Below are 25201 nucleotides of genomic sequence, written 5' to 3'. Positions count from 1 at the left end.
CATCCATTCCATCTCCAATACTGGCCCTTACCAGGAGCCGGAACATCCTCTCCCACTTGGAAAATTGATAAAACTGGAGGATAGCCGTTTCTTAATCAGGCTTCCTTACTAGCTATCTGGAGTAAAATCCCCCAGCTGTCCTCCATATCCAGTCATGACTTCTCCCATATTGATTTACCTAGAGCAGATATCGCTACAAAACTGGGCGCCAATAGAATGTGCTTCCCCGGCTATAGTGTCATTGTTGTGCACCTGTGTAGGAACACTTCACAATCTGGGCCTTAAACTCAGTGTGTCTCAAACAAAGAGTGGTGGAACAGACTGATCTTTTTATCAATCTATCCCAAAACTTCAATGCTCATGACTTTACAAGCTACAGAGAGATCTAGCTTGCGGGCTGCTGTCGATCATGTAACAGTTAAGCCCAAAACAGGTAGAGAAATCATTTGCTGGGTTCCGGACTCTCTGGATGGGGCTCATTATTGACAATATCGGTTATGACATGGAATAACAGGGTTTCAGCTATTTGTTTCGGGATAGTAGTGTCAACCTGGTAGAGGCTGAGATTTTCTGTCTCCAGGAAACATGGCTCATGGAGACCCCAATATTAGATGGGTTTTCCCTCTTGTTAAACCCTGCCTACAAAAGGGGAAAGGGGGCCTCCTATATTGGTCTGCTGCGTGGTATACAAACAGATCTTTCGGACGGCCCTACGCTTTTTAACCGACCAACCGCGTTTATAGAGGCAGTAGATCTTGTGTGGGATCACTCAGTTTACCCAGACATTACTTTTACCCTTTTGCTGAAGCTCTACTGGAATCCGGTTAAAATCACTCAAGAGAACTATGTGACGGCATTGAAGAGATTTTATTTGACTGGGAATCACATAGGAATTCCAACTCTGCCATTATTTGTGGTGACTTAAATGTCTTGTGTATTGACCAGCAGTATAATAAAAACGATTCCAGGGTGATTCTGCTATTAAGGGTCAGGCATTTCTATCTTTGATCGAAGCCTGGAAATTGATCATCATAAACAGCAATGTCTCGGGGGATGATCCTGCGAATTATACTGGAGAAAGGGGAGTGCAGAATAATGTAGGAGACTACTTCTTTGCCTCACCTGATATATTTATGTCTGTGGCATCTCTAAATGCAATTCCGACTATAGTGAGTGACATCTTTCTTTGCATTTAAATTGAAGAGTGTATGTTAAAGGACCTTGAATCAGTTATTTATTGTCCAGTCCTCCAGGTAAATCCTGGTGGAAATTGCCTGGCTTGGAACGACCACAACATCAGGTCTTTTAATACCAACTTGAGGGTAAGGATATGTACGACCTTTCAAAGAAAGTTCCTTACACAAAGTGTTAAATGCCACCTTTAATCAAATGCAACCCAGAACAAAAGTACTGGTAGTCCATGAATCGGGCCAAAAAAGGTTCTAAGGAGAGCCTTACGAGTAATGCTCTTAAAACATAGAAGCCTTAAGTAACCCTACCGAAAATGGCTGCGGTGTTACAGGCATACGTCATTAAGAGACTCGTGGAAAATCATTAACTCTGACCAGCAGTCAAGGTCCCAGGTAAATCATATTTGTGAAGCGAAAAAGGGAGCACATTACAGCGGAATTTATGGAGGGAGCGCATAGATGTGTTTTTATAAAGTCTTTCCCAGGATACATTGTGCCCGAATATGGATCAGGAACATCCAAGTGGCCTGATCATACGTAGCTCTAATTCTAGAGCAACGTGACCACACGGGTTGTCAGTCATAGTTCGGAAACAGAATCTTCCCTTCTTGGCAGATCCATTAATGAAGATCTTAAAGGATAATAAATTACCAGGTTCATGGCTGACTTCGATACTGGTCCCTAGTCACTCAAAGGGACCGCGGGCCCACCATCTTATTTATCATCCAATTGTCCTACTGGATGTTTCTTCAAAACAGTCTGCCTCCATTTTGTAGCGTCAACTTTATACATGGGCAAAAGATGTTGGGAGACTCGACCCCCCATCAAACAGATTTCACAAAAAGAACTAGGACCAGCGCCAATGGGTTTGTTTTGCGTATCCTGAAATGCGAGGCAAGGGGGAAAAAATAAAAATAAAAGCCTGTTTTGACAGCGTGAACTGATCTTTGGCAGAAACCTTTTAATTTGGGCTGTCCGAACGTCCTTTTAAGCATGATTGTGGCCCTCCACACCAACACGTTTGTGAAGGTAAAAATGAATCCCATGGGCACTCTGTCAAACAGGATTGAGAGTTTATGCTGCCTCAAGGAAGGCTGCGTATTGGCCTCTCTCGTTTTTAATCTTTCAACATAATGGTTGCTTTTAAGGGCACATGCTGGTTCTCACCATTTTTAGCTGTCAGCAAGACCACTTACCTTTTATATGCAGACGATCGTGCTCTGAATGACTTCACTCAGATCGGTCTGCAACGCCAACTAGTAGCCTTGTCAGATTACACGTCACCCAATAGAATGAAGATAAACATTGCAAAGATCAAGGTCTTTCAGTTCAGGGAAGGACATAAAAAATATTACACCAATTTCAGGTGGTTCCTGGAAAACTCCCTTATAGAACAGGTCCATAACTTTGTCTATCTGGGGTTTTATTTATTTGAGGGTCATAACCACATGGCCACTTTTGCTCCAACAGAAGGCTGAGGTAGCAGACTTTGCAGTGAAAGCCATCAAGTAAATAAGAACTTCTGTACATTCTCCTTGGCCCCTTTTGAATTCTAGAAGAAAAAAGCTCTGATGTAGGCTATGGGGCAGAGACACTGCTCTTCTACCCCAAGGTAAACTGGGGTAAAATTGAAGGATGCTTTTGGAGAAGGGTTCCGTCTCTACCCTTGAGATTTCTGCCGCAGGTTTCCGCTACAAGTTGTGGCTTTTGTCCATCGAGGCCCATACGGCCTGGAAGCAACTCTGTCTCCTTCTTAAAAATCACATCAGGGGCCAGCCCAACACTGTGTGGTGGGAACTGAACCAGGTAAATGAGAAGTCTTGTGTTTCACTTAATAGATGGAATGTGGAATGTAGAAATGTAATGGAAAAGTATGATGTGGATTTGACATTGTTGCAGACTACCCGTAACTTGGCAAAAAAAAGAAACTATGGGAATGGGATTGGATTTTAAATATCTAGGAGGTACGCAAGACTAAACTATTCTCTGTTTTTTTGTTTGACGTTAGACCTCTGGGAGTCTAAATGTTATTGGTGTAAGTGCATGAGGCCTATTTGGAGATCCCAGTTTCTACGCTCGAGACTTAACCTACTCCCGACAAAAGAAATCTTGGGTGCTCGGGAGTGGGTGGAGCGGAGTCACAGAACTTGTCGCTTTTTGTCAATCTGCCACAACTGTTGAAACAATTCTGCGTTTGGATCACCTTACAGGAGCTTTTAAACCTTACATCTGCTGGTTTTGTTTGGCAACAGATAGACATCTGGGAACACGAGTTGGGGGTTTAGTTACGCTTCGGTTTTATTTTTAAACATTTTTTTTTAGGACTTTTGGTTTAATGGAATAAGGTTGCTTATCTGATTCTGTGAGTTTTTGCATATTTTTATGAATGTATGTATTTTAAACAACATGTGTTTACAACAATGCAGATATTGGTTTTATGATAAACAATTTAATTTCTATTTTTCTTCTTTTAACTGTGTGAAAAGATTCTTGTAGTCAATAGTTTGGTTAACAGAAGAGATAATCCATAGGCGTCAAGTACAAGGGGAATGGGGACAACTGCAACCCTTGGTTCTTTAGTAATTGGGTCATCATATACATTTTTTAATTTGGATGTCTCCATATACAACTAAAATGCACAATATACAATAAATAACCAAACACCTCTGCTACAATCTTAAGGGCCAAGACACCCCATAGTCACAATGGTAACGACCAACCAAACATCCCAACATTTAAAGAACGCAGGCACATATTTGAAAAGAATACTTTACAGAGACTGTATAAAACAGAGTAGGAAATAAAACCAGGCAAAAAACCTGTGTGTCCTATTTAAGCAACAGAACTCGAGGAGGGGGGGCTTTACCGGTCTATTGCCATTAGTACCCCAGCATGTCATACCAGGGAACGAATAACTGTCTCAAGACTCGAGAAAAAAATAAAATACATTTTAGAAAAGGCTGCCCGGGATCATAATGTAGTCCCTCTCCCCTTCTATGGCGGCCATTGAAATTAATAGGAAAAGAAAGAAAGAAAATGGTTGCCATGGAAAGGGGAGAAGGGACTACACGTCGTCCCTTCTCCCTTTCCATGGCAGCGATGCGACAGGAACAGCCAGAGAAGGACAACGCTGCACAAAGTAAGTGGGGCCCTAAATATGTGAAAAAGTATGTGGGGGAATTCTGGCGAGGGAAGATAGCAGCCTCCCGCTCAGAGGAGGCTTGGAGTAGGGTTTTATACTGTGTGGTAAGGACACAGTACCAAGCCTCATTGGTTGGCGACTGCCGCCCACTCCTTTGCCCAGTACCAATATGCCATCGACATGGAGCTTGGATTTTCAAACCTACAGCTGCATACTAAAAAAGATTCTTTTCAAGTTATTAGATATTTTTTAAAAAGGCAGAAGCAAAATCTTTCGAGGTGCTCAATAGCGTGGGCAGATTAACAAACAGTGCCTCAAGTCTTCATTGTGTCCTAGCCCACACATACATTTATACGTTTCTGCTATCCACAGCAAGCATTTGTTGATTTAAAACTTAACCGCAGCACGATCCTGCGATTAAAGGGTGATCTAATTTGATAAAAGTTCCCAATTGACAATGGGAAATCGCAATGCTCAGCGTAAGTAGCCAATGAGGGCAAGAGTGTTTTGCATGTCTAGCTCTTTGACCTTACTGCCCATCATATTTTTAATAACCGATTTAGGTAGGGACAGTAAAGGAAGACTTAAAATAGCCCCACCATGCCCGCTCCAGAATGTAATTGCAGTATTAAAACCCCTTACATTCTTTTTTACTGCATGTTGAGGATTTAATCTCTATAATACTCTACGTTATTAACAAGGCACCTTAAATGTATTTTGAGAAATAGGTTAAGTAACGTGCAAACACCATTGATTCCATACTAATCAACCCTCCATACTCATCAACCCCAACTCTGTTTTAAGGGCCCTTCCGTAATACGCAAGAATATATTGTGCACAGTCGTAAGCTGTTTGTTCGTGAAGTTTGGGGATACCATAACTGCATAGACCATCAGAGAAGACACCTTAACTGTATACACTTGTTCAATCTGTAGCCTCCATACAAACAGTAAAAGCATAGAAACCCCTCGAGTCCGACTTGGCTCTCCTCGCTAACTGCTTGTATATGTCTAGTACAAGATATGTTTCTATAGAAAAGTCTGGAGGTACAAGTTGTAATTAGCCTGGTTATCCCATTTAAGGACTTAAAACTGGGGGCTAACAGGGAACCCTTTTTTAAAAAAATGTATTCTTGTTTAAATCACTGTTCGCGATTTATACAAGATAATGAAGTGATAAAAAACGTTAAAGCTTACAGTAAACAAAACACGTGGCTCCTGAATGTGATGTCTTTTCCACATTCCAGTTTTTGAGCCTCTCCTCAGGAGGTAAATCTCATATCAAGTTATTTCTTAAGAGATTTCAGTACTCCGATCTTCCTTGTTTAGTAATGCCAGTTCCATGATTTTTGCTGTCACGGTCACCCAGGTAGTTTTTTCTCCACCGATCATACGAGCCCACCAGAGATCATCAAAGATGTACGAAGAGAAGAACAGATTTTTCAAATATGGTGCTCGAATATGGTCGCTTCCAGGGCACGACAGCAGAAGAGGTCTTGTGGTTTCAATAAGTCATCGTTTTCGCAGAGACTACAGTTATTTGTGGTTGATAACCCTCTAATCTCAAGGATTTAATGTGTTAAGAGGTTCAAACGTGCCTTTAAAAAAAAAGTTCCTAAGCACTCCCATTTGGATACTTTTTCAGGAAGTCTTGGGTCTTGTTTAGTTTCCTTGCCTCTGGTGCTGAGAGGCCAGTTTGTATTTAAGTGCTTTGTTGAGAGTGTACGTCCAATCTAGTTTGTTCATTTTCTTTTGAACCTTTGAGGGATTTTCGATCAGTTCTTTTTTTGAACTTGAGATCTCCAACAATTTTTGCTCTTGCTCTCTTTCCCAATGGATGAGGAGTTTGACGTCCCCGTTTGTTCCACGTTTATCAAGGCGAGTAGTCGGGGGCAATTTTCCAGGAATGTTTTCCTATACAGCATCATGCTTTCTCTCAATAATTGATTGCAGAGATAGTTGGCTTAATTTGTCTCTAATCAAAACCATTGGTGGCGATTTAGGCAGCTTAAGGACCAACCTCCAGATGTGGCTCTCCAAGATCTGCCAGATTTTTTTTGGGAGGTATGGCATGGCTTCCACTCTGTATGATATGGCTGGTACAACCTTCGCTCTGTAAAAATTTATGACGGGAACTAGAGAAAACGGCCGAACTTTCTATCAACTGCTCGCGCTTGTGATGTTAGTTCTCATTTTTTCATGTAAGGCGCGCGGCATAGATTTCAGCTTTCGAACTATCCAGCATCACTCCAAGAAATTTGAATCCAGACACTGTTTCAATGTCAGCTCCTTCAAGGTACCTTTAGTTTTTCTCCTTTCACACTGCTTTTTTCTAAAGATAGGATTTTTATCTTGCCTTTGTTGATTTCTAGATCGTTAGCAGCAATGTATTTTGAAAGATTATCCAGATGTCTTTGTAATCCAATCGGTGTGTGATCTAGTAGGATCACATCGTCAGCGTATAGTAAATCAGGATATCTTTTCCTGGCCAAGTGTAGGGTGGAATGATCTTACCCTTCCCTCTACATTTTTGTAGTCTCCTAAGTAGGCCAGGAAGAGAGCTGGAGCCAACGGGCAGCCTTGCTTTACCCCACAAGTAGTTATCTCTTCCGATAGTAAGCCCCGATGGCTTAGACGAACTTGCATTCTGGTGTTAGTGTGCAGGGCCATTATGGGGCTCAAGATTTCTTTTGGGCATTTCTAGGACTGAAGTTTGTGCCAGTTTAGCTCTATTGACTTGGGTTAAATCGATGAACACAAGGAAAACTTGAGGGCCCCATGCCATGATCTTGCTCTTGAGGGTACTCAGTATCATGATGTTTACATTGGTTCCTGTGTTTTTTTTAAGCCGGTCTGGAAGGGATCTGCACATGGAGCTTGGATTGCCCATGTTTGAAAGCAACTTAATAGGAGAGAGCCGTAAACCTTTCTGATGACGCCTAATAGAACAAACATTTCTTGGATCGTCTTTACTGCCCTTTTTAAAAATGGGGACGACTATTGATGAAGTCCAGAATGATGGTATTTCCTTGGCCTCTGTACTGCTTTTGAATACCAGGCTAATGAAAGTAGCCCATTCCTCAGGGTGGTTTTTCAGATCGATATTGGTGATCCCGTCTGGGCCCGGTGCTCTGGAATTTTTCAGCGTGTGCATAGCGTCTAAGATAGCCTCTCTGTCGTAGAGACCAGCCCAACATGTTTAATCTTCATGCTGCGTTAAGATCGTAGCTGTTTGCGGCAGTGACTGAAGTAATGTTTCACCCAAGTGCCTTCTCCGATGCTGTTTGAAAGCGAGTCATTTGTCAGACACTGTCAGCCTAATCAGAGACCAAAATTCCCTTGGGTTGTGGCCGCCCACCTGCCTCAGCATTTCTCCTGATATAGGGACAGGCGGTAGCCTTTTAGCCACGGCTAATATACTTCTTGGTTGCAGCAAAAAAAAAAAATAAGGCGTCTTTCGAGTTGCAACTCTTTTTAATCTTCGCAAAGATCTTTTATCACCAGGTTTTTGTCAAATTTCGTGGTTGTTTCAATTAGATTTCGCCCCTAATTTATTCGTCGGTCTTCTGTAATGAACAAGAAGTGGTCGATAGTTTGTACAAACTTGTCATTTGAAGTTCTGGCTCTGTCGAGACCAATGTAGGTGTTTGCTAGTGTTACAATGTTTCTAGCACGCAAATTTAGTCGATTGCCTTTCCTATTTACCTCCAGTTCTGTGGACGTTTTCCACTTTTCCGTACGAATAGAGGTCCAGACTATCATCACAAGATTGTGATCACTTGAGTTTGTTTTTATTACATCAAAAGATGTAATGGCTGCAATCAGCGGACGTGATGCGAAGATATAATCGATGGTTGCTGAAGAATTGTCTCTTACCCAAGTCGGAATATGATTTAGGCAGCTGTAAACAGTGGCTAAATCGAGGAGTTATCTTGAGGCCATAAGGTTTGACCAAGCGAGTCCTCTTTCTCCTGCTGGTGATCTGGAGGCACTCGCCGACTTCTTTAGGCAAGTAGCGTTTAGGTCTCCACAAATGATTACGTGATGGTCTATGCATGCGCTGTCGATTTCCTTTTTCAACAAGCTGATAAAGCTGCCGTTTGATATTGCCTCGGGATTACAGTACGTATTCAGGATTATGACAGGAATGACAGATCTTTTCCCTGTTGCTTCATTGTAGTGGTCCCATGTCACTAGGGCAGCCAATAGGGAGAGGTTTGCTGTCAAGATCTGTTTCAAGGGTATCCCATTGCCAGAGCGAATTGCTAATAAAGGCCTGATGATGGGCGTCCTGTGTCCCCTTTTTTAGCTGGTGCTGTCGCCAGGACAAAGCCATCTAGGGTTGGTTTTTCCTCTAGCCAGGTTTCCTGGAGGCATAGTGTCCCGAACGAGCCCAGGTCGACATCCCTGGGCACAGTCAGATGGTAAAAGCTGCGCATGTTCCAAGAGCCCAACCTCAATGTCGTTGCTTCTGGCATTTGGCGGAATGGGCTATGCATCGCTGAAGTTGATCCCTGAGGGCTCACGAGTTGCTATTTGTTTCGGTGCACCGATAAGGCTTTAGGGATCTATTCCCACAGTTGTTGCATTGAAGCCCTTTTTTCTTTTAGCTAAGGTTTTGGGATTTCTTTCAAGGGTTCCTGTACTATTGTCCTTTCATTGGACCAGTTGGGAATCTTCCCTTCTCATGGATATCCTTAAATGTTGGCGTATCAGCTTGCTCTAAACAGGAGTGTGGTCTGTCCAGGTGTGTAGGGGAACACAAGTGTGCTTTCTTTTCCCTTTGTCTAGTTTTTAATTGATGGACGAGTTGGGTCAGAGCTGTCCAGTCTGAGGTCTCGTTTTTCAAGGTTGTCTTCTCTTTTCTCTCTATAACTAGTTTTGCGTTTAAGAGATCTTGAAAGGTGGGAGGGACCTTTGAGTTTATCGTAGAAGGAAGAGACGTGTGGTTTTTCTGTTTTGTCCCTAAGGTCGTATCCCAGCTTTAGTAGGTTTTCAGCTGAATAGCAAATCTTTTTTCCACAGCTGGAGAAGTTGTGTACAGGTAAATTGTAGCTCATTTTCCCTCGTGGGTTGGATCTACAATTTTTAGATCTTTTGTTCTCAAAGATCGAAGTTTTGTGACACAGTGAAATAGGTTTAAGACTGTGCTTCTGTTTAGGACGATGTAGTCTCTGCTGTCCTTCAGTGGTTTCAATTTAAACAATGGTTTTCTTTTCTCATTACCTGTCCAACGAGTGTCTCATTTACCCTCTCTTTTCTGCTTTCAACTTCCTAACGCTGTACTATGCCGAAAGATCGAGTTTCTGGTGAGGCAATCGAGTTCCTTGGAGTCATAGGCCGGTCAATTTTCACATTTAATACTCTTGCTTTCGCCCTTCAGGGAAGTTCTTTGAGTTGGCGATGCGCTCACACTGCTGTGGTAGTGTGTACGGTTGCCTTTGTCTTCCATTCCAGAGTGAGGTTGTACGTCGGAGTTTGGACTCCAATTTATTTTCACACCGATCTTCCAACGCAAGGACATTTCTCTGAAGACTCCCAGTCCGTAGTGCTTGTATTCATTGTTGGATCCTTTGTTGGACTGGCGAGTTTGTGATGCAAGATGTCATCTGTTTGAGCCGTTTCTTCATGTAGATGTTCACTTAAATGCATTAAGTCTTCAGCTGCCATTAAGTCCTCCACTGTTTTTGGAGAAGTGAACGGATGTAAAGGCGTTTTAAGGACAATTTGAGATCTAGAAGTGACCACATTTTTGCCCTTTTGACCCTGTTTTTGTTGAATAATTCTCAGGGCAGGTGTTGGTCTCCAGGGAGTTTGAGCAGCGGCCAGATCGAAATCAGACTTCTCCGGGGGGTGTATACGAAAAACATGTATTTTTTTTATTTTTCGCGTTTTCCCCTTGGTTTAGGCTTTGTGTGCTCGAGTTGCAAAGTCTTTGTTGGAAATTTCTTTAGTGGAAGGTTCAATGATGGTATCATTTTCAGATACCACTGAAAGTAATACGAAGCCATCCTCAATTACACAGTTTCTCGGTGCAGGGATGACTTTGGTGCTAGTAAGACCGTGGGTATTGAATTAGTTTTAATTTTTGTAGTTTTTTCCCCTCTTTGTAGTTTTGCTCCCCCCCTTCTCTTTACATTGTTCGAGACTTTGAAGTGTTGCAGTACCTTGCAGTTGTGACACGAGACTTCTGTGGTCTTCATATTTCTCGTCTAATGAGACCTTTTGGGAACCCGTCTCAAGAAAAGGTTTTTGATGTCAGTGTATTAGATTTCTTTCCTCCAGATGTTTTATGCTAGGGTGAGCAGGGCTTAGGCTGAAATTTTCTTTGCATCCCAGTTCCATCGCAGTGATGTAGCCTTCAAGGTGTAATAGTTTGGAATGCATCATAGCCGAGATTGTGCTATGATCCTTCAGCGCAAGGCATAAAATGAGCAGTGTCGCATAGCAATTTGCTATGCAATTCTGTAGGTTTGCTAATCAAATGGGCACTTATGTAGCAAAGTTAGCCATTTAAGTTGCCCTCTTCAATGAAAGCACGGCTCGCCCTGTATTACTCTCTTGCCCTGGGTGCTCTTCACCCTCTGTTCACTTCAAGTGCTAATAGAGAGAGAGTGCATCCATAATCATCCCCTCCACTCTAAAGTGCCAAAGGCAGGCGTGGGAGTGTTAGGCAATAATTTTTATGTTTTAAATAATTGCAAACCAGAAGTAATCAAGATGATAATTTTATTGAGCTTTCTATAGCCTGTCTGGCAAAGACTATATGTGTCAACTTTATATATTTTTTAAAAGACGGAAATGCAATTCCATTCGTAAAATGTAAGTTATTACAGTATTAATACTGTAAAACACTGCATCATCTCCATGCTTTACAGTAAAGTTTAGGTCTGTGCATCTAAATGTCATAGTGTTAACTATATTTCATTTTGTTGTGGAAGATGCTTCATATTGACGAGTGAACTCTTGAAAATGAGCATGAGCACATAATCAAATTCTTTTGATGTCAAACCCAGTTCTACATCTTGCAACTAGTGCTCAACCCATGAACAAACTCAAGTCATTGACATTCTATATTATCACTCTGTTGCTTTATACCAGGTACTCTGAAAGCGAGATGACCACCAACAACGATATTCCACCTAGTTTGGCCAGTTCTCTACCTGCTATGCAATCTACTCTGCATAGTCTTTCCTCTTACATAATCGATACACAAAGCAAACTATATAGATGCTTATACAAAGTAGTGATCAATAGTACCATCCAGTCTGTACTGCAATACCAAACGCTGCAGTTAGCCTCCAGAGCTCACTTTACTTTGTGATCATTGTATTATATATTACAACGTGCAGGAGACAGCTGGCCAAACTGTTTTCAGACCCTTTTTATCATATCTATTTATTTGTGTCCATTCATGCAGCTAACCTTTTACATTTTACAGACACTCATCTGTGGCTCACAAAGTCAAGTGGATTTTATGAAGAGCGAGTAGCATTTACAAGAGATGTTTGAAACTCTTATTTAACATTTACTTTGCAGTAAATGTCAAATAAAAGTTCACTCTGCATGGCTGGCCTCTTGGTGGCAGCAGTGTGCAAAACATAAAGTGGGTATGTAGTGACATGCACCATTTTACAGAAACCGCATTTTGCATTTGTCCTTCGTTGCTATGCGTCAAGTGCATTTCTCTTAGTTTGAATAGGTAAACTAAGTTACCCAACCTGCATGTCTAGCTGAAGTTTAAAGAATTTGCAAGGCCTTAAAACTCTCAATGTCTTCTTTCAGCGGTACGCAAAACTGCTGCATTGTTGCTCATTTCATGTCTTGGGTACAAATAACTTCTCGCGACATAAAACATTAGTACAAAATTGCTAATCAAATGGGTCTGTTTGCTAATCAAAAAACATTTAATTAGCAAATTCTGCTAATCAATTTTTGAAATCTATTTTATGCCTTGCAGCGTATCGTTGATTGACGATCGGACTTTGCTGAAGGGTGCGAGGGCTATTGTCACAGCAGACATTACTGAGAATATGTCTGTTTTTTTTTTACAGCATCTCTGTAGATGAAGTTTGAGGACGCTTGCTTGATCTTCTGCTTCTAAGAGGTGTTGCGCCTGCTGTGACAACAAATCCCGTCGTGCGGGCGGAGATCGTAAAGGTAGTTTGTCTTTTAGTAGGGGTGAAACTGTAAGTTGGGTTTGTGTAAACTGATCTCTTTACATGGCCTACATTAGAAGCGTTTGTAATTTCTAGGTTGTACAAGCAAAGATGTCTCTTTCAGTAGGAGGGTGGTTAGCCGTACCTTCCAATTTGTCCGGTTGCAGGGGACGTGTGGGGTCCTCTCGGTTTTTAAAATGTTCATTTTGTTGCGATGTCGAGATTGAGGATCCAATGACCCCGACTGCTAAAGGGGCGACTTGCTCTTCAAAGTCACCTCACCTCCACCATGTTGGATGCTGTCATCAGCTTGTCTTATCGCTTTCTCTGTCAAATTATTACTTGGTACCATGGGAAGCTTCCCGAAGTGCCATCTTGCTGCATGTGAGAAAACAGTTGGTGTTAAAGATGTGTGGTCATCGGTTTTTCAAGTTTTGTGGAAGCCTGGGATCTTGAACGACTTTCAGTAATTTTATCAAACTTTCTTTTGCACCGTTTGTTGAAGAAAGCTTTTAGAATGTTTGCGGAAAGAGTGTTGTCAGAGTCTGGTTTTGTGCAGTCTTTAGATTTATCTGTTTTCTTTTTAGTCAGAGCTGTGCTGCTTTACACTTTTAGTTTGAAGAGTAGCGGCATCCGCATTTTTCCTTTGCAAAAGACTGTTTGTGCAGACGAAGGGCCTATGCTTTCCGAGATTGTTTTTTGGGAAAGCCTTTTGCCAAGGTCTTGTGATTTAGTAGCCCTTTTGTTTTGTTTTTTGTTGCTGTACAGGGAGAAAGATTGGAGCAACTGCTAAAGACGTTGGAATCATCCATAGGGCTGTTTAGGCACATTATCTGCGCCCCAACGGCATCCTCTTCACAGTCAGAGGTCGGTGACGAAATGGGGTTTAGGGGTAGCGCGTGCACTTGGATGAGAACTTCTGCACGGTTCTTTCTGAAGAGGGAAGGCTCCGAGAGACCATCCCTCTCTCTAGCCATTTGAGTTTCAAGACCTTTGCCGCTTTCCGTCGTTGGATTTTCCAACCGTGTATCCGCAGGGAGGCTTAGACCCGCCCACACACCGTCTCACATGCCGATGCGCTCAGGAGCCCACCACATGCCCCTCTTCTGGAGCTAGTCCTGCTCTCCCCCCGCCTGCCAACTCAGTCTCTCCTCCGACAGGCGGGGAGGGCTCACTGCTTACAGGGTAGGAAGGGGATCCCAAGGAGCACTTTCTGGTAGAGTCGTCCATCGCATGCATGGTAAGGGACGTTGTGTTTAAATGGCATCCAGTTTTCTCAGGCGAAGGGCGTGTCACGGGAGCCTGCCATCTAGCCACAGGTTCACGGCTCCCTTCGCACGGAAGTCGCGAGTAGTTTGCCAAGCAATGAAGCAAAGGGTATGGCAAAGAGTACAACGAGTCACCCTTCTCCGATAGGCTTGGCTCGTGGACACGTGATAACCTTGCAGAAACAGGCGAAGAGTTGAAGGTGAATCCCTCGAGCTGCAATTTCTGAGTTGGTTTGGGGAGGCGCTTCTGGAGAGAATCGGGTACAGTTTTATCCATCTTGTCCAGTTTCTCGTCTCGGAGGGTCTGTGAACTTCTCAAGCACCGGCACACCCCCTCTGTAGGAGAGCAAGGCAGAGCAGCGTTTCTGGCGTCCATAGACTGCTACTCTGCGGGATCAGGGGGTTTTTGAACAGTGCTCCTCCCCCAGCACTTAGTTGACACTGGAGACAGACTAGGAGTCAGGAAACAGGAGAAAGTAGCCGGGAGCTGCTACTCTGCAGCTCCTCCCCTGTTTTACCCCCACCGGACCGTTGGTGGAAAACGTTTGTTTTACAGAGCCCAAGCTAAGATATCTTGAGGCCTCGGTAGCCACCTACCTTGCTTGAACTAACTTCAGCAGGCCACCCTGCATGCCTATCACATGAAGTAATTGGGTAGGAACCTGACCATGCTCCCATAGAGAAGTTTACAGTTTCTGAACACATCCTGAATGAGACTGAGGAGTGCCAGTGTGGCTGGAGATGAAAAACGATTGCCTTTAAATACATTCACGCGAAAGGCACTATTAGTAGTCAAGAGATTTTGACCCTAGCCAGGGTTCCATATCATTTGCTAAATTTGTTTGGCAATTGAGTGCCACACACTAAAACAGAAATCTACAAAGATAGCACAGCAGGTTGATTTACTGTCAGGGAGTGCAATGATGGCAGTACATTCTATGGCTTTTTGCAATTACTTCTAAAAAAAAAATGCCCCGTAAAATTCACTGCTTCATCAAGGAGGGGTTGGGCTAAAACTTACTCATATTGTGGAAAGAGCTGGACGAATGTTTGCCCCCATAGTGAAAATCAAACGTCGACACTGAAAAAACACAGCTCATTCCCTAATAACTGCTGTCAGTGCAATAGAAGCATTTAATTTCAATTCAGCAATTTGGCAAGCCCAAAAGGTCTTTAGAGGCATACCATGCGATAAAAAGAAAAAGACACTAAAGAAGGGGAACACAAATTGAAGGGTTTTTGTGGAGCAGTTCCTCCAAACTACGAAATAAAGAAATCAACTGGTGGCTTTAAATTTTGAGTTTCACTTTGGAAAAAAAGTTACTTTACTTGAGGCAAGACTGAACAAAGAGGCGGAACAAAAAACAAAAAAACGGAATACCGGCTGGTTGGAGGATCAAGCACCGATGGAAGGGTAAGGTGGCCAATTGGCAACCTTTAGCGTGCCAATCCCGGGTCGCCCAAGGGAGAGAAGACAGGAGCTGCAGTTGAGATCAGGAAGCAGCAGCTGCAAAATGTTTAGTTTGTTGCAGCGGCTGAAAGGGCAAGCAGGCACCACATCGGTGGAGTAGAATGCAGCCTTATACTGCGCCATCCTCAAAATCACTAGGACTATACAGGAGCGGGGCCAAGAGCGCCAATACCATGAATGTTCTCCGGAATCAACCCATCAGCTGGCCAACACGCCTTTTGTCTCCCCCCCCCCCCCCCACCCCGACACAGCATCGTACCAGAGGGCTTCCCCATACCTCCCAAAGAATTGAATGAGCGAAATGTGATTTTACTCCCCTGAAATCTGGGCACCCCTGTGTGGGTTGGCGTACATCCAAGCGTGTGCGGTGTGGGTTATGGAGGGTCATCCGTGAAGGCATGACAGGAGGGAGATGGGTGACGGCATCCGTCCAAGCATGGTTGAAATGGGACATCTTCCCACGAATGTCTGGAGGGTGGCATCAGCCTAATCATGAGGAAGAGATCGCAGTGTCTGGATAACGGGGGGTTGGGGTGCGTCCAGCCTGCAGGGATTTTAGAAATACGGTTGTAACACCATTAATATGAGGCGACAAGGGGTGGGTATCGCTCATCAGGATATCCTGATAGGTGGAGGTACGAGGCGAGCACTCCCTTTACATTTGCAAAGGGGGGATGGGTGGGTACAGAGATACTGATCCTCTTTAACATGTTAGGAAGACCGCAAGTTGACAAGTATATGGCATACGATACATATGACAGGAGGCACAGCGAAGCAGGACAGAAGGGAGCGTATACATTCCAATACGGGGCACGGCATTAGAAGCTCGCACAGAGCCATCAGTAATAAGCACATTCACGAATATCGCACTGGGCATGTCGCGTGGAGGATATACAACCATTTTGCAGATAAGGGTTATGGGTCCGACATATTAACCAGTAAGGCTTCTGAGCCCGCGCTACTAACGACACGAGCATGATATGCATATACTCAGCATGAGATACATGACAGGTGGACATGTATACAGACCAGGCCTAAAAGCACAGGCCATGACAGAAAGGTAGTACAGCCCCACCCCCACGACAGAGGATCCCGTTACCCACGAGCCAAATGATAAAACCAAGGTGGTCGCATTAGTTCGCTCTCCTGCCGTGCAAAACAGCGGGCGGGTCGCCCCAACCGTTCCGGTGACCACAAGAACCCGCCCTGGTAGCAGCGGTGCTGGAGTCGCCTCCATTACAGCAGTACCCTCTCCCCCACAACTGCGCATATTGCAGAACGTGATCAAATCGAAGCACGGGCTGCTCCAGAGAGCCCCGCGGTCTAAAATGACCGCTTCGGGGCCTGATCCTACTCCAGTCCCCCGTGGTCTCACTCCCCTTCTTCGGGCCTCCAGTTTCTTACCATGGTGCCACGGTGTCTTGGGCGCTGCGCTCCGTGTTTCTGCAATCGGGGCGGGGCTGCTGATTGGTTGCTGACGGGCTCCTCGCACTGCTCTCACTAGGGCTCCTGCCGCAGTGGTTCACGCTGCTGCTGACCCAAGACTGGAAGACGGCAGTGGAGGGGGGGAGGGGAGCAGAGACAGGGGGAGGGGTGGGGCTGCGACACCAGCATCCGGGGCACAGCAGAGGCGCTGACAGCTCATTTGCATACGTGCGCCCGGGGCTCCTTCCTTACGTGTTGAGGTAAACACACTGCGTCACGCAGCGACAGGAGACAACAGATTCTCCAGCTCAGAAACAGAAGAGAGACTTTCTTTCATATGTTGTAAACATGGGAAACCACAGGGTAGATTGATATCTTCCCTTCCAATTACATTTCCACTGAGGAGTTATTATACAGTCTGGAGGATTCTATCATGTTCCTCTCGCTTTTATTTCAGAGAAGTGTTGTGTGGAAAATATGCCGACTCCACTGATGAGATGCAGCCCCAGGTAAACCCTTTGTGCACATCAGAAGCAGCTCTAACATTCAGATTTTCCACACATATGTTACAGAAAGTCATAATTCTATTAAAGACACGGAATCAAAGGAGTATGCTTCTCTTCCTTTACTGGAAAATCGAGCAGCATTCAAATATAACATTTCAACCATAAAAAGAATAACACAACCGCAACTACAGTTCCAATAAAGTCTTTGAGTGTAGTTCACTCTTTTTGTGTTCATGAAAAACCAACACCATGTGACTTTCCACCAATCACAGCATATACAGTCCTTGATCCTCCTTCACCATCTCTTGACCTTCATCTTTCTTTGTCTGTGTCCCATAAAACTTCCAATTTGCTCTCATAGCTCTCAACCGTTTGTGTTTCAAAGGCGTGTGAAAACACCCGATTTTATTTTTGGTGGGTTAGATGCCCATTGAAACAAATGGGCGTGCTGAAGGCTTGACGGGTGAGTCAGCTGTTTACAAGGTGGGTGACACTGGCCAAAAGCGTGTGAGTTGGGAGCTATGTAAACGCTGTCCATTAAATTTTGACCTTTTGATTCAGTAGACTTATTCTCCACCGTAGAACCTGAAACACAAACCATATTTCGGACTACTGTCCTAAGGGTGGGTAATCGACATGAAAATCACTTTTCCATATACCTTTATATAACAGTACTACATACATGCCAACATTCTGTGACCAAAAATCTGTAGGAATCTTAAAGTTTCAAAAATAGTCAGGCGAGGAGGTAATGCACGTCAGCAACCCATTGTCATTGAATGAGCCAGCCGCCGCGGGTGCATTCAATGACAATGAGGCACCTGCCACGCCTTCTGCCACCACACCAGCTCAGGGGAGCCCTTGAAAGACTCCCCCGAGCTGGCGTGGTGGGGGGCTAATGGCGCGTTTTGTCAAAGGCAACCGCGGCTGAGGGGTGCCCTTAGCCCTCGCCGTGGGTGCCTTTTACATCAAAAGCCTGCATGCTGCACCTTCTCCCGCTACGCCAGCTCGGGGAAGCCCTTGAAAGACTCCCCCGAGCTGGAGTGGTGGGGGGCTAATGGTGCCTTTTGTCAAAGGCACCCGCGGCGGAGGGGTGAATTTAGCCCACCGCCGTGGGCGCCTTTAACATCAAAAGCCTGCATGCCGCGCCTTCTCCAGCTACGCCAGCTCGGGGGAGCCCTTGAAAGACTCCCCCGAGCTGGTGTGGGCAAAAAAAAAATGAAAAAAAATATAGCATTTTAAAAAAATATATTTTTTTTTTACAAAAAAATCGGTATTTGGTGTCAATAAATCGGTAGGCAGTAGGACTGCTTAAAAAGCAGTATCCTACCGCCTACATCGGTAGAGTTGGCAAGTATGGTACTATTTTCTTTAACATTATTATCATCACAAAATGCAATACATTCACTTTTATAACATGGATTATTGTGTGGGATAGTCCTTTGCCTCTGTGTCTTTAATAGAATTATGACTTTCTGTAACGTATGTGTGGAAAATCTGAATTCTATGTAAAGACACAGAGGCTCATATTATGCTTGTTTAAAGCTTACTTACCACCAACAAAGCTACTTTTTCCACTGGCTTAAAATAAAAAGTTTTAAATGTCGATTCATTCAACCAGTCTGCTGCCTACATGATATCCTCTAATCTGGCCCCTGCATAAAAGGCCTTAAAGGAATGGTTTGGTCAAAAATGTGTATTGTCCCTACAGGTCGGCCATGTGTTTTTAAGCCTAAATCGCTCGATTTTAGAAACATTTCCTATGGACCTTACCCGAGTTTTCATCCATTAAACGCACGTGAAAACAGGCATCAGGGCGCTGCCATTTTGTGATAATCCTATCACTTGCCCCATCGCCCTGGCTGACCTGCTTTTGCGGCACTAAATCATATCCCCCGCCCCTGAGCCTGTCATCAGCAGACGCGTACCGCCCATTTCACAACGCCAAAGCACGTCTCGTGTCAACATTCGCTGCGCTTCAGCTAATGACCTGTCGCCATGGAAATAGCAGGACGCCTCTTTCCTCAATAAGTATAAACAGACCGTTTCACAACACACAGCAGCAGATTTTCGATTCCATTCCTCTCTCTGTGTTACTTTGAGTATTCTGTGACTCATTTCTGTGCTCTGGTCAGCTACCTTCGTTGCTTGTAGCCCGTGTGAACAGATACCAGTACCACCGCTGTACATTATTTTAGTTTGTTTAACACACAATGGCTACAATAATGCCCTACATGTACGAGCCCGAGTATACAGAGGAGGAACTACTGGAAAGGGAAACACGCGAAAACGATGGGTCTTCGGATGGCAGTTGGGAGGACGATTCAACAGCTGAAGAGTCTGGACCTAGTCGCATGGACGGTGTTTCCACCTGGTGCACATGCAATCAGTGCGAGCTAATGCCAACCGAGGACGAGAACTGCTGCTGCTGTGAAAACTCGGGATGCGTGGCCTACATTTCGGAAGGCGAGCCACTACCGCAATGCATCACCGAGCTGCCAGACTTCAGGGCCGCCTGCCTCACACGGTCCGTGTTGAGGATAATGATGGTGCTTATGCAAGAACTTCGCGCAACTGTTCGTCCTCGTAATCCGAGTAACGAGTAAGTATACTCTGCTTGTCATGCCATTCCTATTTCATGGTCTTCTACTATATCCAAAATTACATATACATATCATTGTAGCGCATGAAAGTCGTTCAATAGTGTGCAGTGTCTAGATAGCATTTGTCCGAGCAGAATGCCATTAGTTACAAGAATTGTCATTGACAACAAACGTTTATTAAACTTACCTTGGTCATTTAAAAACAGTTTGTTTCATTCCTTTTCACAGGTGGTACAGGCTGGTGGCCTATTGTTCCTTTACATGGTGGCTTCACGGGAGGCTTCGACACCGCGTTCGAAGAGTAATACCCGCCTGTGCCGTTCGTGCCATAAGAGAAACTTTCCCAAGTGACAGCAGTCAGTACAGGGGATTTTCTCTCGCTGTGCTGCAACCTGACCTGTACAATGTGTAAAGTCTTGTATTTTTGTGTCATCAAAATAAGATACAAAATAAAACACCACATATATTTTAACAACGGTTGTTTCGATTTTTTAAATGATTCAAGTGTGTCTCCATTCAAGGATGGACGTCAGACATCTGTGCTCCGAATGGGTGAAGGTCAGGTCGCTGTGAAGCAGGGTGGTCACTATCTAAGATAACATAATATATTCTCAATAATGCATGCACAAAATAACACTTGTTCCAAGTCTTTCAGTCGGTTCTCTATAAAAGTCACACATATATTTATACTATCAATTAACATTGGATTATGCAGGCCTTAGGTTAAGGGTCTTGACAACTATAATACACTGTTTGAAGTGTGGGTCTGTGCTCACAAGAATCTCTGGTATGTGGCATTTGTTATTGATAGCCAACAATATACTGCAGTAGAGGTATAATGTTAGTTGGGGATCTACTAGGTGGGCATCATGGCGTGGTCAGTGGTCTGGCACATGAAGAGAATACCTTGCAGTGACACAGGGTCAGAATGGCAGTACGTTTCCACTGGCGAGGGCGCGTGGGCAAGGACACGTTTGTGGAGATGAACAAGCTATGTACTTAGTTCAGGCTGGTTCACATGCAGGACAGTGATCTCAGAGGAAGAGTGATGTGTTACATTTATTAGCTGTTGCAAATACCTCTGGAGTTTTCCAGTCAGAGTGGGAATGAGGGTGGGGGCCATGTGCTCTGCGCAGTGAGGCCTGGTCACCAAGATGGAATGGAAAGGGGGTACAAAAATGGATGCCCAGTGTCCTGCTCAGTGGTCCCATCTACGCGAATGTTAACCAAAGTTAACATCACATAAGGTCAAGGGGCGAACCCACTACTGGAGGCACTTGGTCCGAGTTTCTACTGAGAAGTAAAGGATGAGAGGGGCCTGATGGCCCCTCGCTCCCACACACTTGCCTGCATGCCCACCGGCCCATCCATCCCACCCCCCTCTATCAAAGGCGGTTCGCACCCGGGGATGAGCGCTGGCAAGGGGGGCTGTCATGGGCGCAAACGGCCAAGGTGCCAAACAGCATGCACACTTCAAAAGGTATCCCACGCCCAGGGGCCATCGCTCACATGGCCTCCTCAGACCCTGTGTCTCCAGGCAGGCCTCCCCTAAGGCAGGCCGCCCCTCTGCAATGCACAGTGTGTCTCCATTCAGCAGTTTTCCTGTGCCTTATCTGCACGCCCCAGGCCCATCCATCCCACCCCCCTCTATCAAAGGCGGTTCGCACCCGGGGATGAGCGCTGGCATGGGGGGCTGTCACGGGCGCAAACGTCCAAGGTGCCAAACAGCATGTACACTTCAAAAGGTATCCCACGCCCAGGGGGCATCGCTCACATGGCCTCCTCAGACCCCGTGTCTCCAGGCAGGCCTCCCCTGAGGCAGGCCGCCCCCCTGTAAACCACATAATGCCACGACATACACACGTCATTCATTCACAAACACACCCCTGTTTCTAATACTTTATAAACCACTTGATATGTCTCACGAGAACATCTTTGTGCTTTGCAAGTCAACTCCTGAACCTTCTACCTGAGAAGCACTGAGATCTATGCTAATCTGCTCGTCGTCGTGCTATCTGTGACCGCTTCGAGCAAACTTGTCAGTGTGCTACCTGTGGCCATCTACCTGTTCTCCTGCAACATACTGCTCGGCCTGCTGAATCCAACTGTTTGTTGGTCAAGGTAAGGCCATGTATCCTAGTCATATTTTGGTCATTTTTACATTTCTATCTATTTGAGATTACAGTACCCAATAGGGCTATGGTCATTGGTCTCATTGCTATTTACTTGAGTTTCAATTGTTATGCTATCAATAGATCTATTTATTTTCATCTGTGTCAATTGTCATCGAATTGCATCCTTCAGGGGTCCAGTCTATAATGTAAGCATGTTTCCTTCTCATGCAAGACCGAACATCCAAGGGACGAGTCACATGTTCAGAGTTTAGCCACACCATTTAAAAAATGTCTGTAATTTATGCAAATTCTAAGCCGCACATGATGAACTGGTATAGTTCCGGCGACCAAAACAAACCTTGCATTGAACATGGTATGGTTCATTTACTTTTTTATGACATTTTTATTCATCAAGGTTTTATAATAATCTTGATATTTACTTTTCAGAATTTTCAACAATGCCTGCCTGTTCGATTAGCGGTTGCCCTTCGAAGACCCATGCTAAATCTGAACGCACTACAATGCATGTATTCCCTAAAACTGTTGATCGAATAAGAGAATGGGTCAGACATTGCGGATATCTACCGGAAGAGCTTGAAAGTAGAGTCCAGCAAGTCTTTGAGGACAAGAGGGGTGATCGATACCGCATCTGCAGCCGGCACTTTTCCTCAAACATGTACGCCACATCTTGGGTAACAAAGAAGAATAAACGGCGAACGACACGAAAATTGCTCGCAAACGCTATTCCAACTCTATTTATCCACATTTCGCCACTGGTGAGTCAAGTGTCCGGATTTAGCTTTAGGCCTTGTGGTAGTGTGTAGGTAGCTGAATGGATTAATTGATATTTTAGGTGTTGTGTCCCTTGTAATACTTTCGATATTGATGTGAGTGTATAGCTTTTTGAATAATGACATTTATCAATAAATTATTTTTCGATTTTATAACCCCCAAAGGAAATCTATTTATGGGCACAGGGAACTGTGCTATATTGCGCATTTCCAATAGCATTATTCTCAAGTATTCTGTCGGTTTACATGGCAATTTTTTAATATTTGCATTTCATTATCAAACAATAATTTACTTTTACAACTGCTTGACTATCCACTGAATCTGAAGCAAGAACATTCTACATCCGTGACGTGCCCGCAGTTATGAACCACTTCTAGCGCGTATCAGGTAATCATACTTGGCTATTCCGCTACAGACTTGTTTTATGCATGTCAAGTAATAGTTTTTATGTATCCTGTGATTATTTTACCAATTGTTAGGTTAGTGCTTTCCCCTGGTGTTTGTTTTCAGTTATAATTAGTGTTATCCATACTAATGCAAGTACTGTCTTTCAGTGAGATGCTGAAGCGTCCACCACATTGACAACAGCCCTAGATGTTCTTCAGCAGGACGAGGTATGGATACTGACAGCTCCATCGACCGTGATCATCAGGACTGGAACACTTGTCGTTTGATTGTTCTACACCATGTTTCATTCGTGGTTAGCCATTGATATGTACCTGTGCAGTCGACCCCAAGTGTGTGTTGTGTTTTCAATATTGTAATCCTTACTAATGCAAATACTAACTTTCAGGCAGTTGTTGAAGCGTCAGCCCATGCACTTGATGCAGAGCCTGACATTCAAGTAATTCCAGGGGAAGTGGAAGCGGGACCATGCGGATACGAATCGGCACAACAGCTTTCGGAAGTGCGCACCCCATTTACAACATCCATAGATATTCTTGAGCAGCACAAGGTATGGATACTGACAGCTCCATCGAGCGTGATCATATAACGTGATTCCATTTGCTATATTTTCTTCCCTATTAACGAAATTACTGTGTTTCAGGGAGACGATGGAGCTTCCACTACAATCACAAGATCCCATTTAGATGATGCAGATGTAAAGAAATCAGAGAAATAAGTCGATTAAATCTGATCATATTCAAATATTCCTTGATTCTTTTAGACAATGCATCATTTGTGGTTATCTCTTTCTATGTACCTGTGCCGTCGACCCCAAGTGTGTGTTATGTTTACAATATTGAAAACCATACTAACGCAAGTACTGTGTTTCAGGGAGTTGCTGATGCCTCCTCTCCAATACAATCATTCATGGCAGTCCATGCACAGCCAGAGGTATGGATACTGACAGTTCCATGGAACTAGGTCATCAGAGCTCGAATACTTGTCGTTTGATTGTTCTACACAATTTTTAATTCGTGTTGAGCTATTGAGATGTACCTGTGTGTTCGTCCTCACGTGTGTTTTATGTTATCAATATTGTGATACATGGTAATGAAAGTACTATGTTTCAGGGAGTCGATGGAGCCTCATTCCGTGCTGTCTATGCGATACAGAAAATATAGTCGTTGCAGCGCAAGAGGAAGGGAAGAGATGCGGAAACTAATCGGAGCTACAGCGTACAGATGTTGAAGGTCGAGTCAAGAAAGTTGCAAAGAAAAGAAACAAAAATAAGGTTAGTTACAAACAGTTCATAACTTTAGAATTTCTTTGTGCTGGGGACTATTTTATGTTTTTTCCAGTCAATTGTACTATACTTTATCTTGTGTTTAAACTGAACATCCCTTTTCCAATCTATCCTGTAGTTACCCGTGGGTCTACGAACTATACATACACAGACAGTGAAGCGAATGAGAGATGTTGCTTGCCAGACCATTTACACTATGGAGGAACTATTAATTCAGACGCCGCGTGTTGAGACTAGAGATGCTCATATCCAATGGCCAGAACATGAAATTAATGTGTCCGGAGAATCCAGTAAAGTTGTAATGGACGATTGCTACAGTGCGACTGCACCACCACAAGAAGATGATACTGAATGTATTGAGGATAGCTCGGAAGTAGTCGCAGATCAATTCACACAATCTACACCCGCCAAAAAATTGCCACCAAAAAAGCTGTCGACAATGTTGTGTTCTCCCACCAATGTTGAAGTAACAGATGTTGAAATGACAGAGAATGAACCAGCAGCAGCATTCAGCGACACATCAGAACCTGATATCGGCGATATTTCTTTCAGTTGTGGTGAAATGTCCTCAACGATGCAGTCCGAAACAAGTGTGACACCGGATGACAGTCTAATGAAAGAGGGCAAATACATAGTATTCGACAGTTGTTTGATGGATATTATAAGTATGCTGAAATGTGGGCATTCCGTCAGAGGGAAAGTATGTCAGAGGCCATTGATTCATGTGACTCGTCAAAAACAAGGCAGTAACGTCATAATACATGCTGCCTGTAGATTAAATCATGCGTTCTCATGGTCTGCACAACCGATGCTGGGGAAGCTGCCAGCAGGCAATCTACTGT

The 25201-nt window shown here is 44.1% G+C and overlaps 1 protein-coding gene across 1 annotated transcript in view; it reads right to left on the bottom strand.

Moving 5' to 3' along the window:
- The window catches only part of PPP3R1 (protein phosphatase 3 regulatory subunit B, alpha), a 575346-nt gene extending 558421 nt beyond the window's left edge, over positions 1–16925 (bottom strand). Inside the window, exon 1 of the mRNA XM_069608143.1 lies at positions 16634–16925. Within this exon, the coding sequence (XP_069464244.1) occupies positions 16634–16636 (3 nt within the window). The 5' untranslated portion in view covers positions 16637–16925. The remainder of the gene's footprint in view (positions 1–16633) is intronic.
- Between the last annotated feature and the right edge of the window lie 8276 nt (positions 16926–25201).

This window comes from Ambystoma mexicanum, chromosome 4q, assembly GCF_040938575.1.
Source record: "Ambystoma mexicanum isolate Mex_15411 chromosome 4q, UKY_AmexF1_1, whole genome shotgun sequence".
NCBI lineage: Eukaryota > Metazoa > Chordata > Amphibia > Caudata > Ambystomatidae > Ambystoma > Ambystoma mexicanum.
This window is presented reverse-complemented; position numbering and strand designations above follow the sequence as displayed.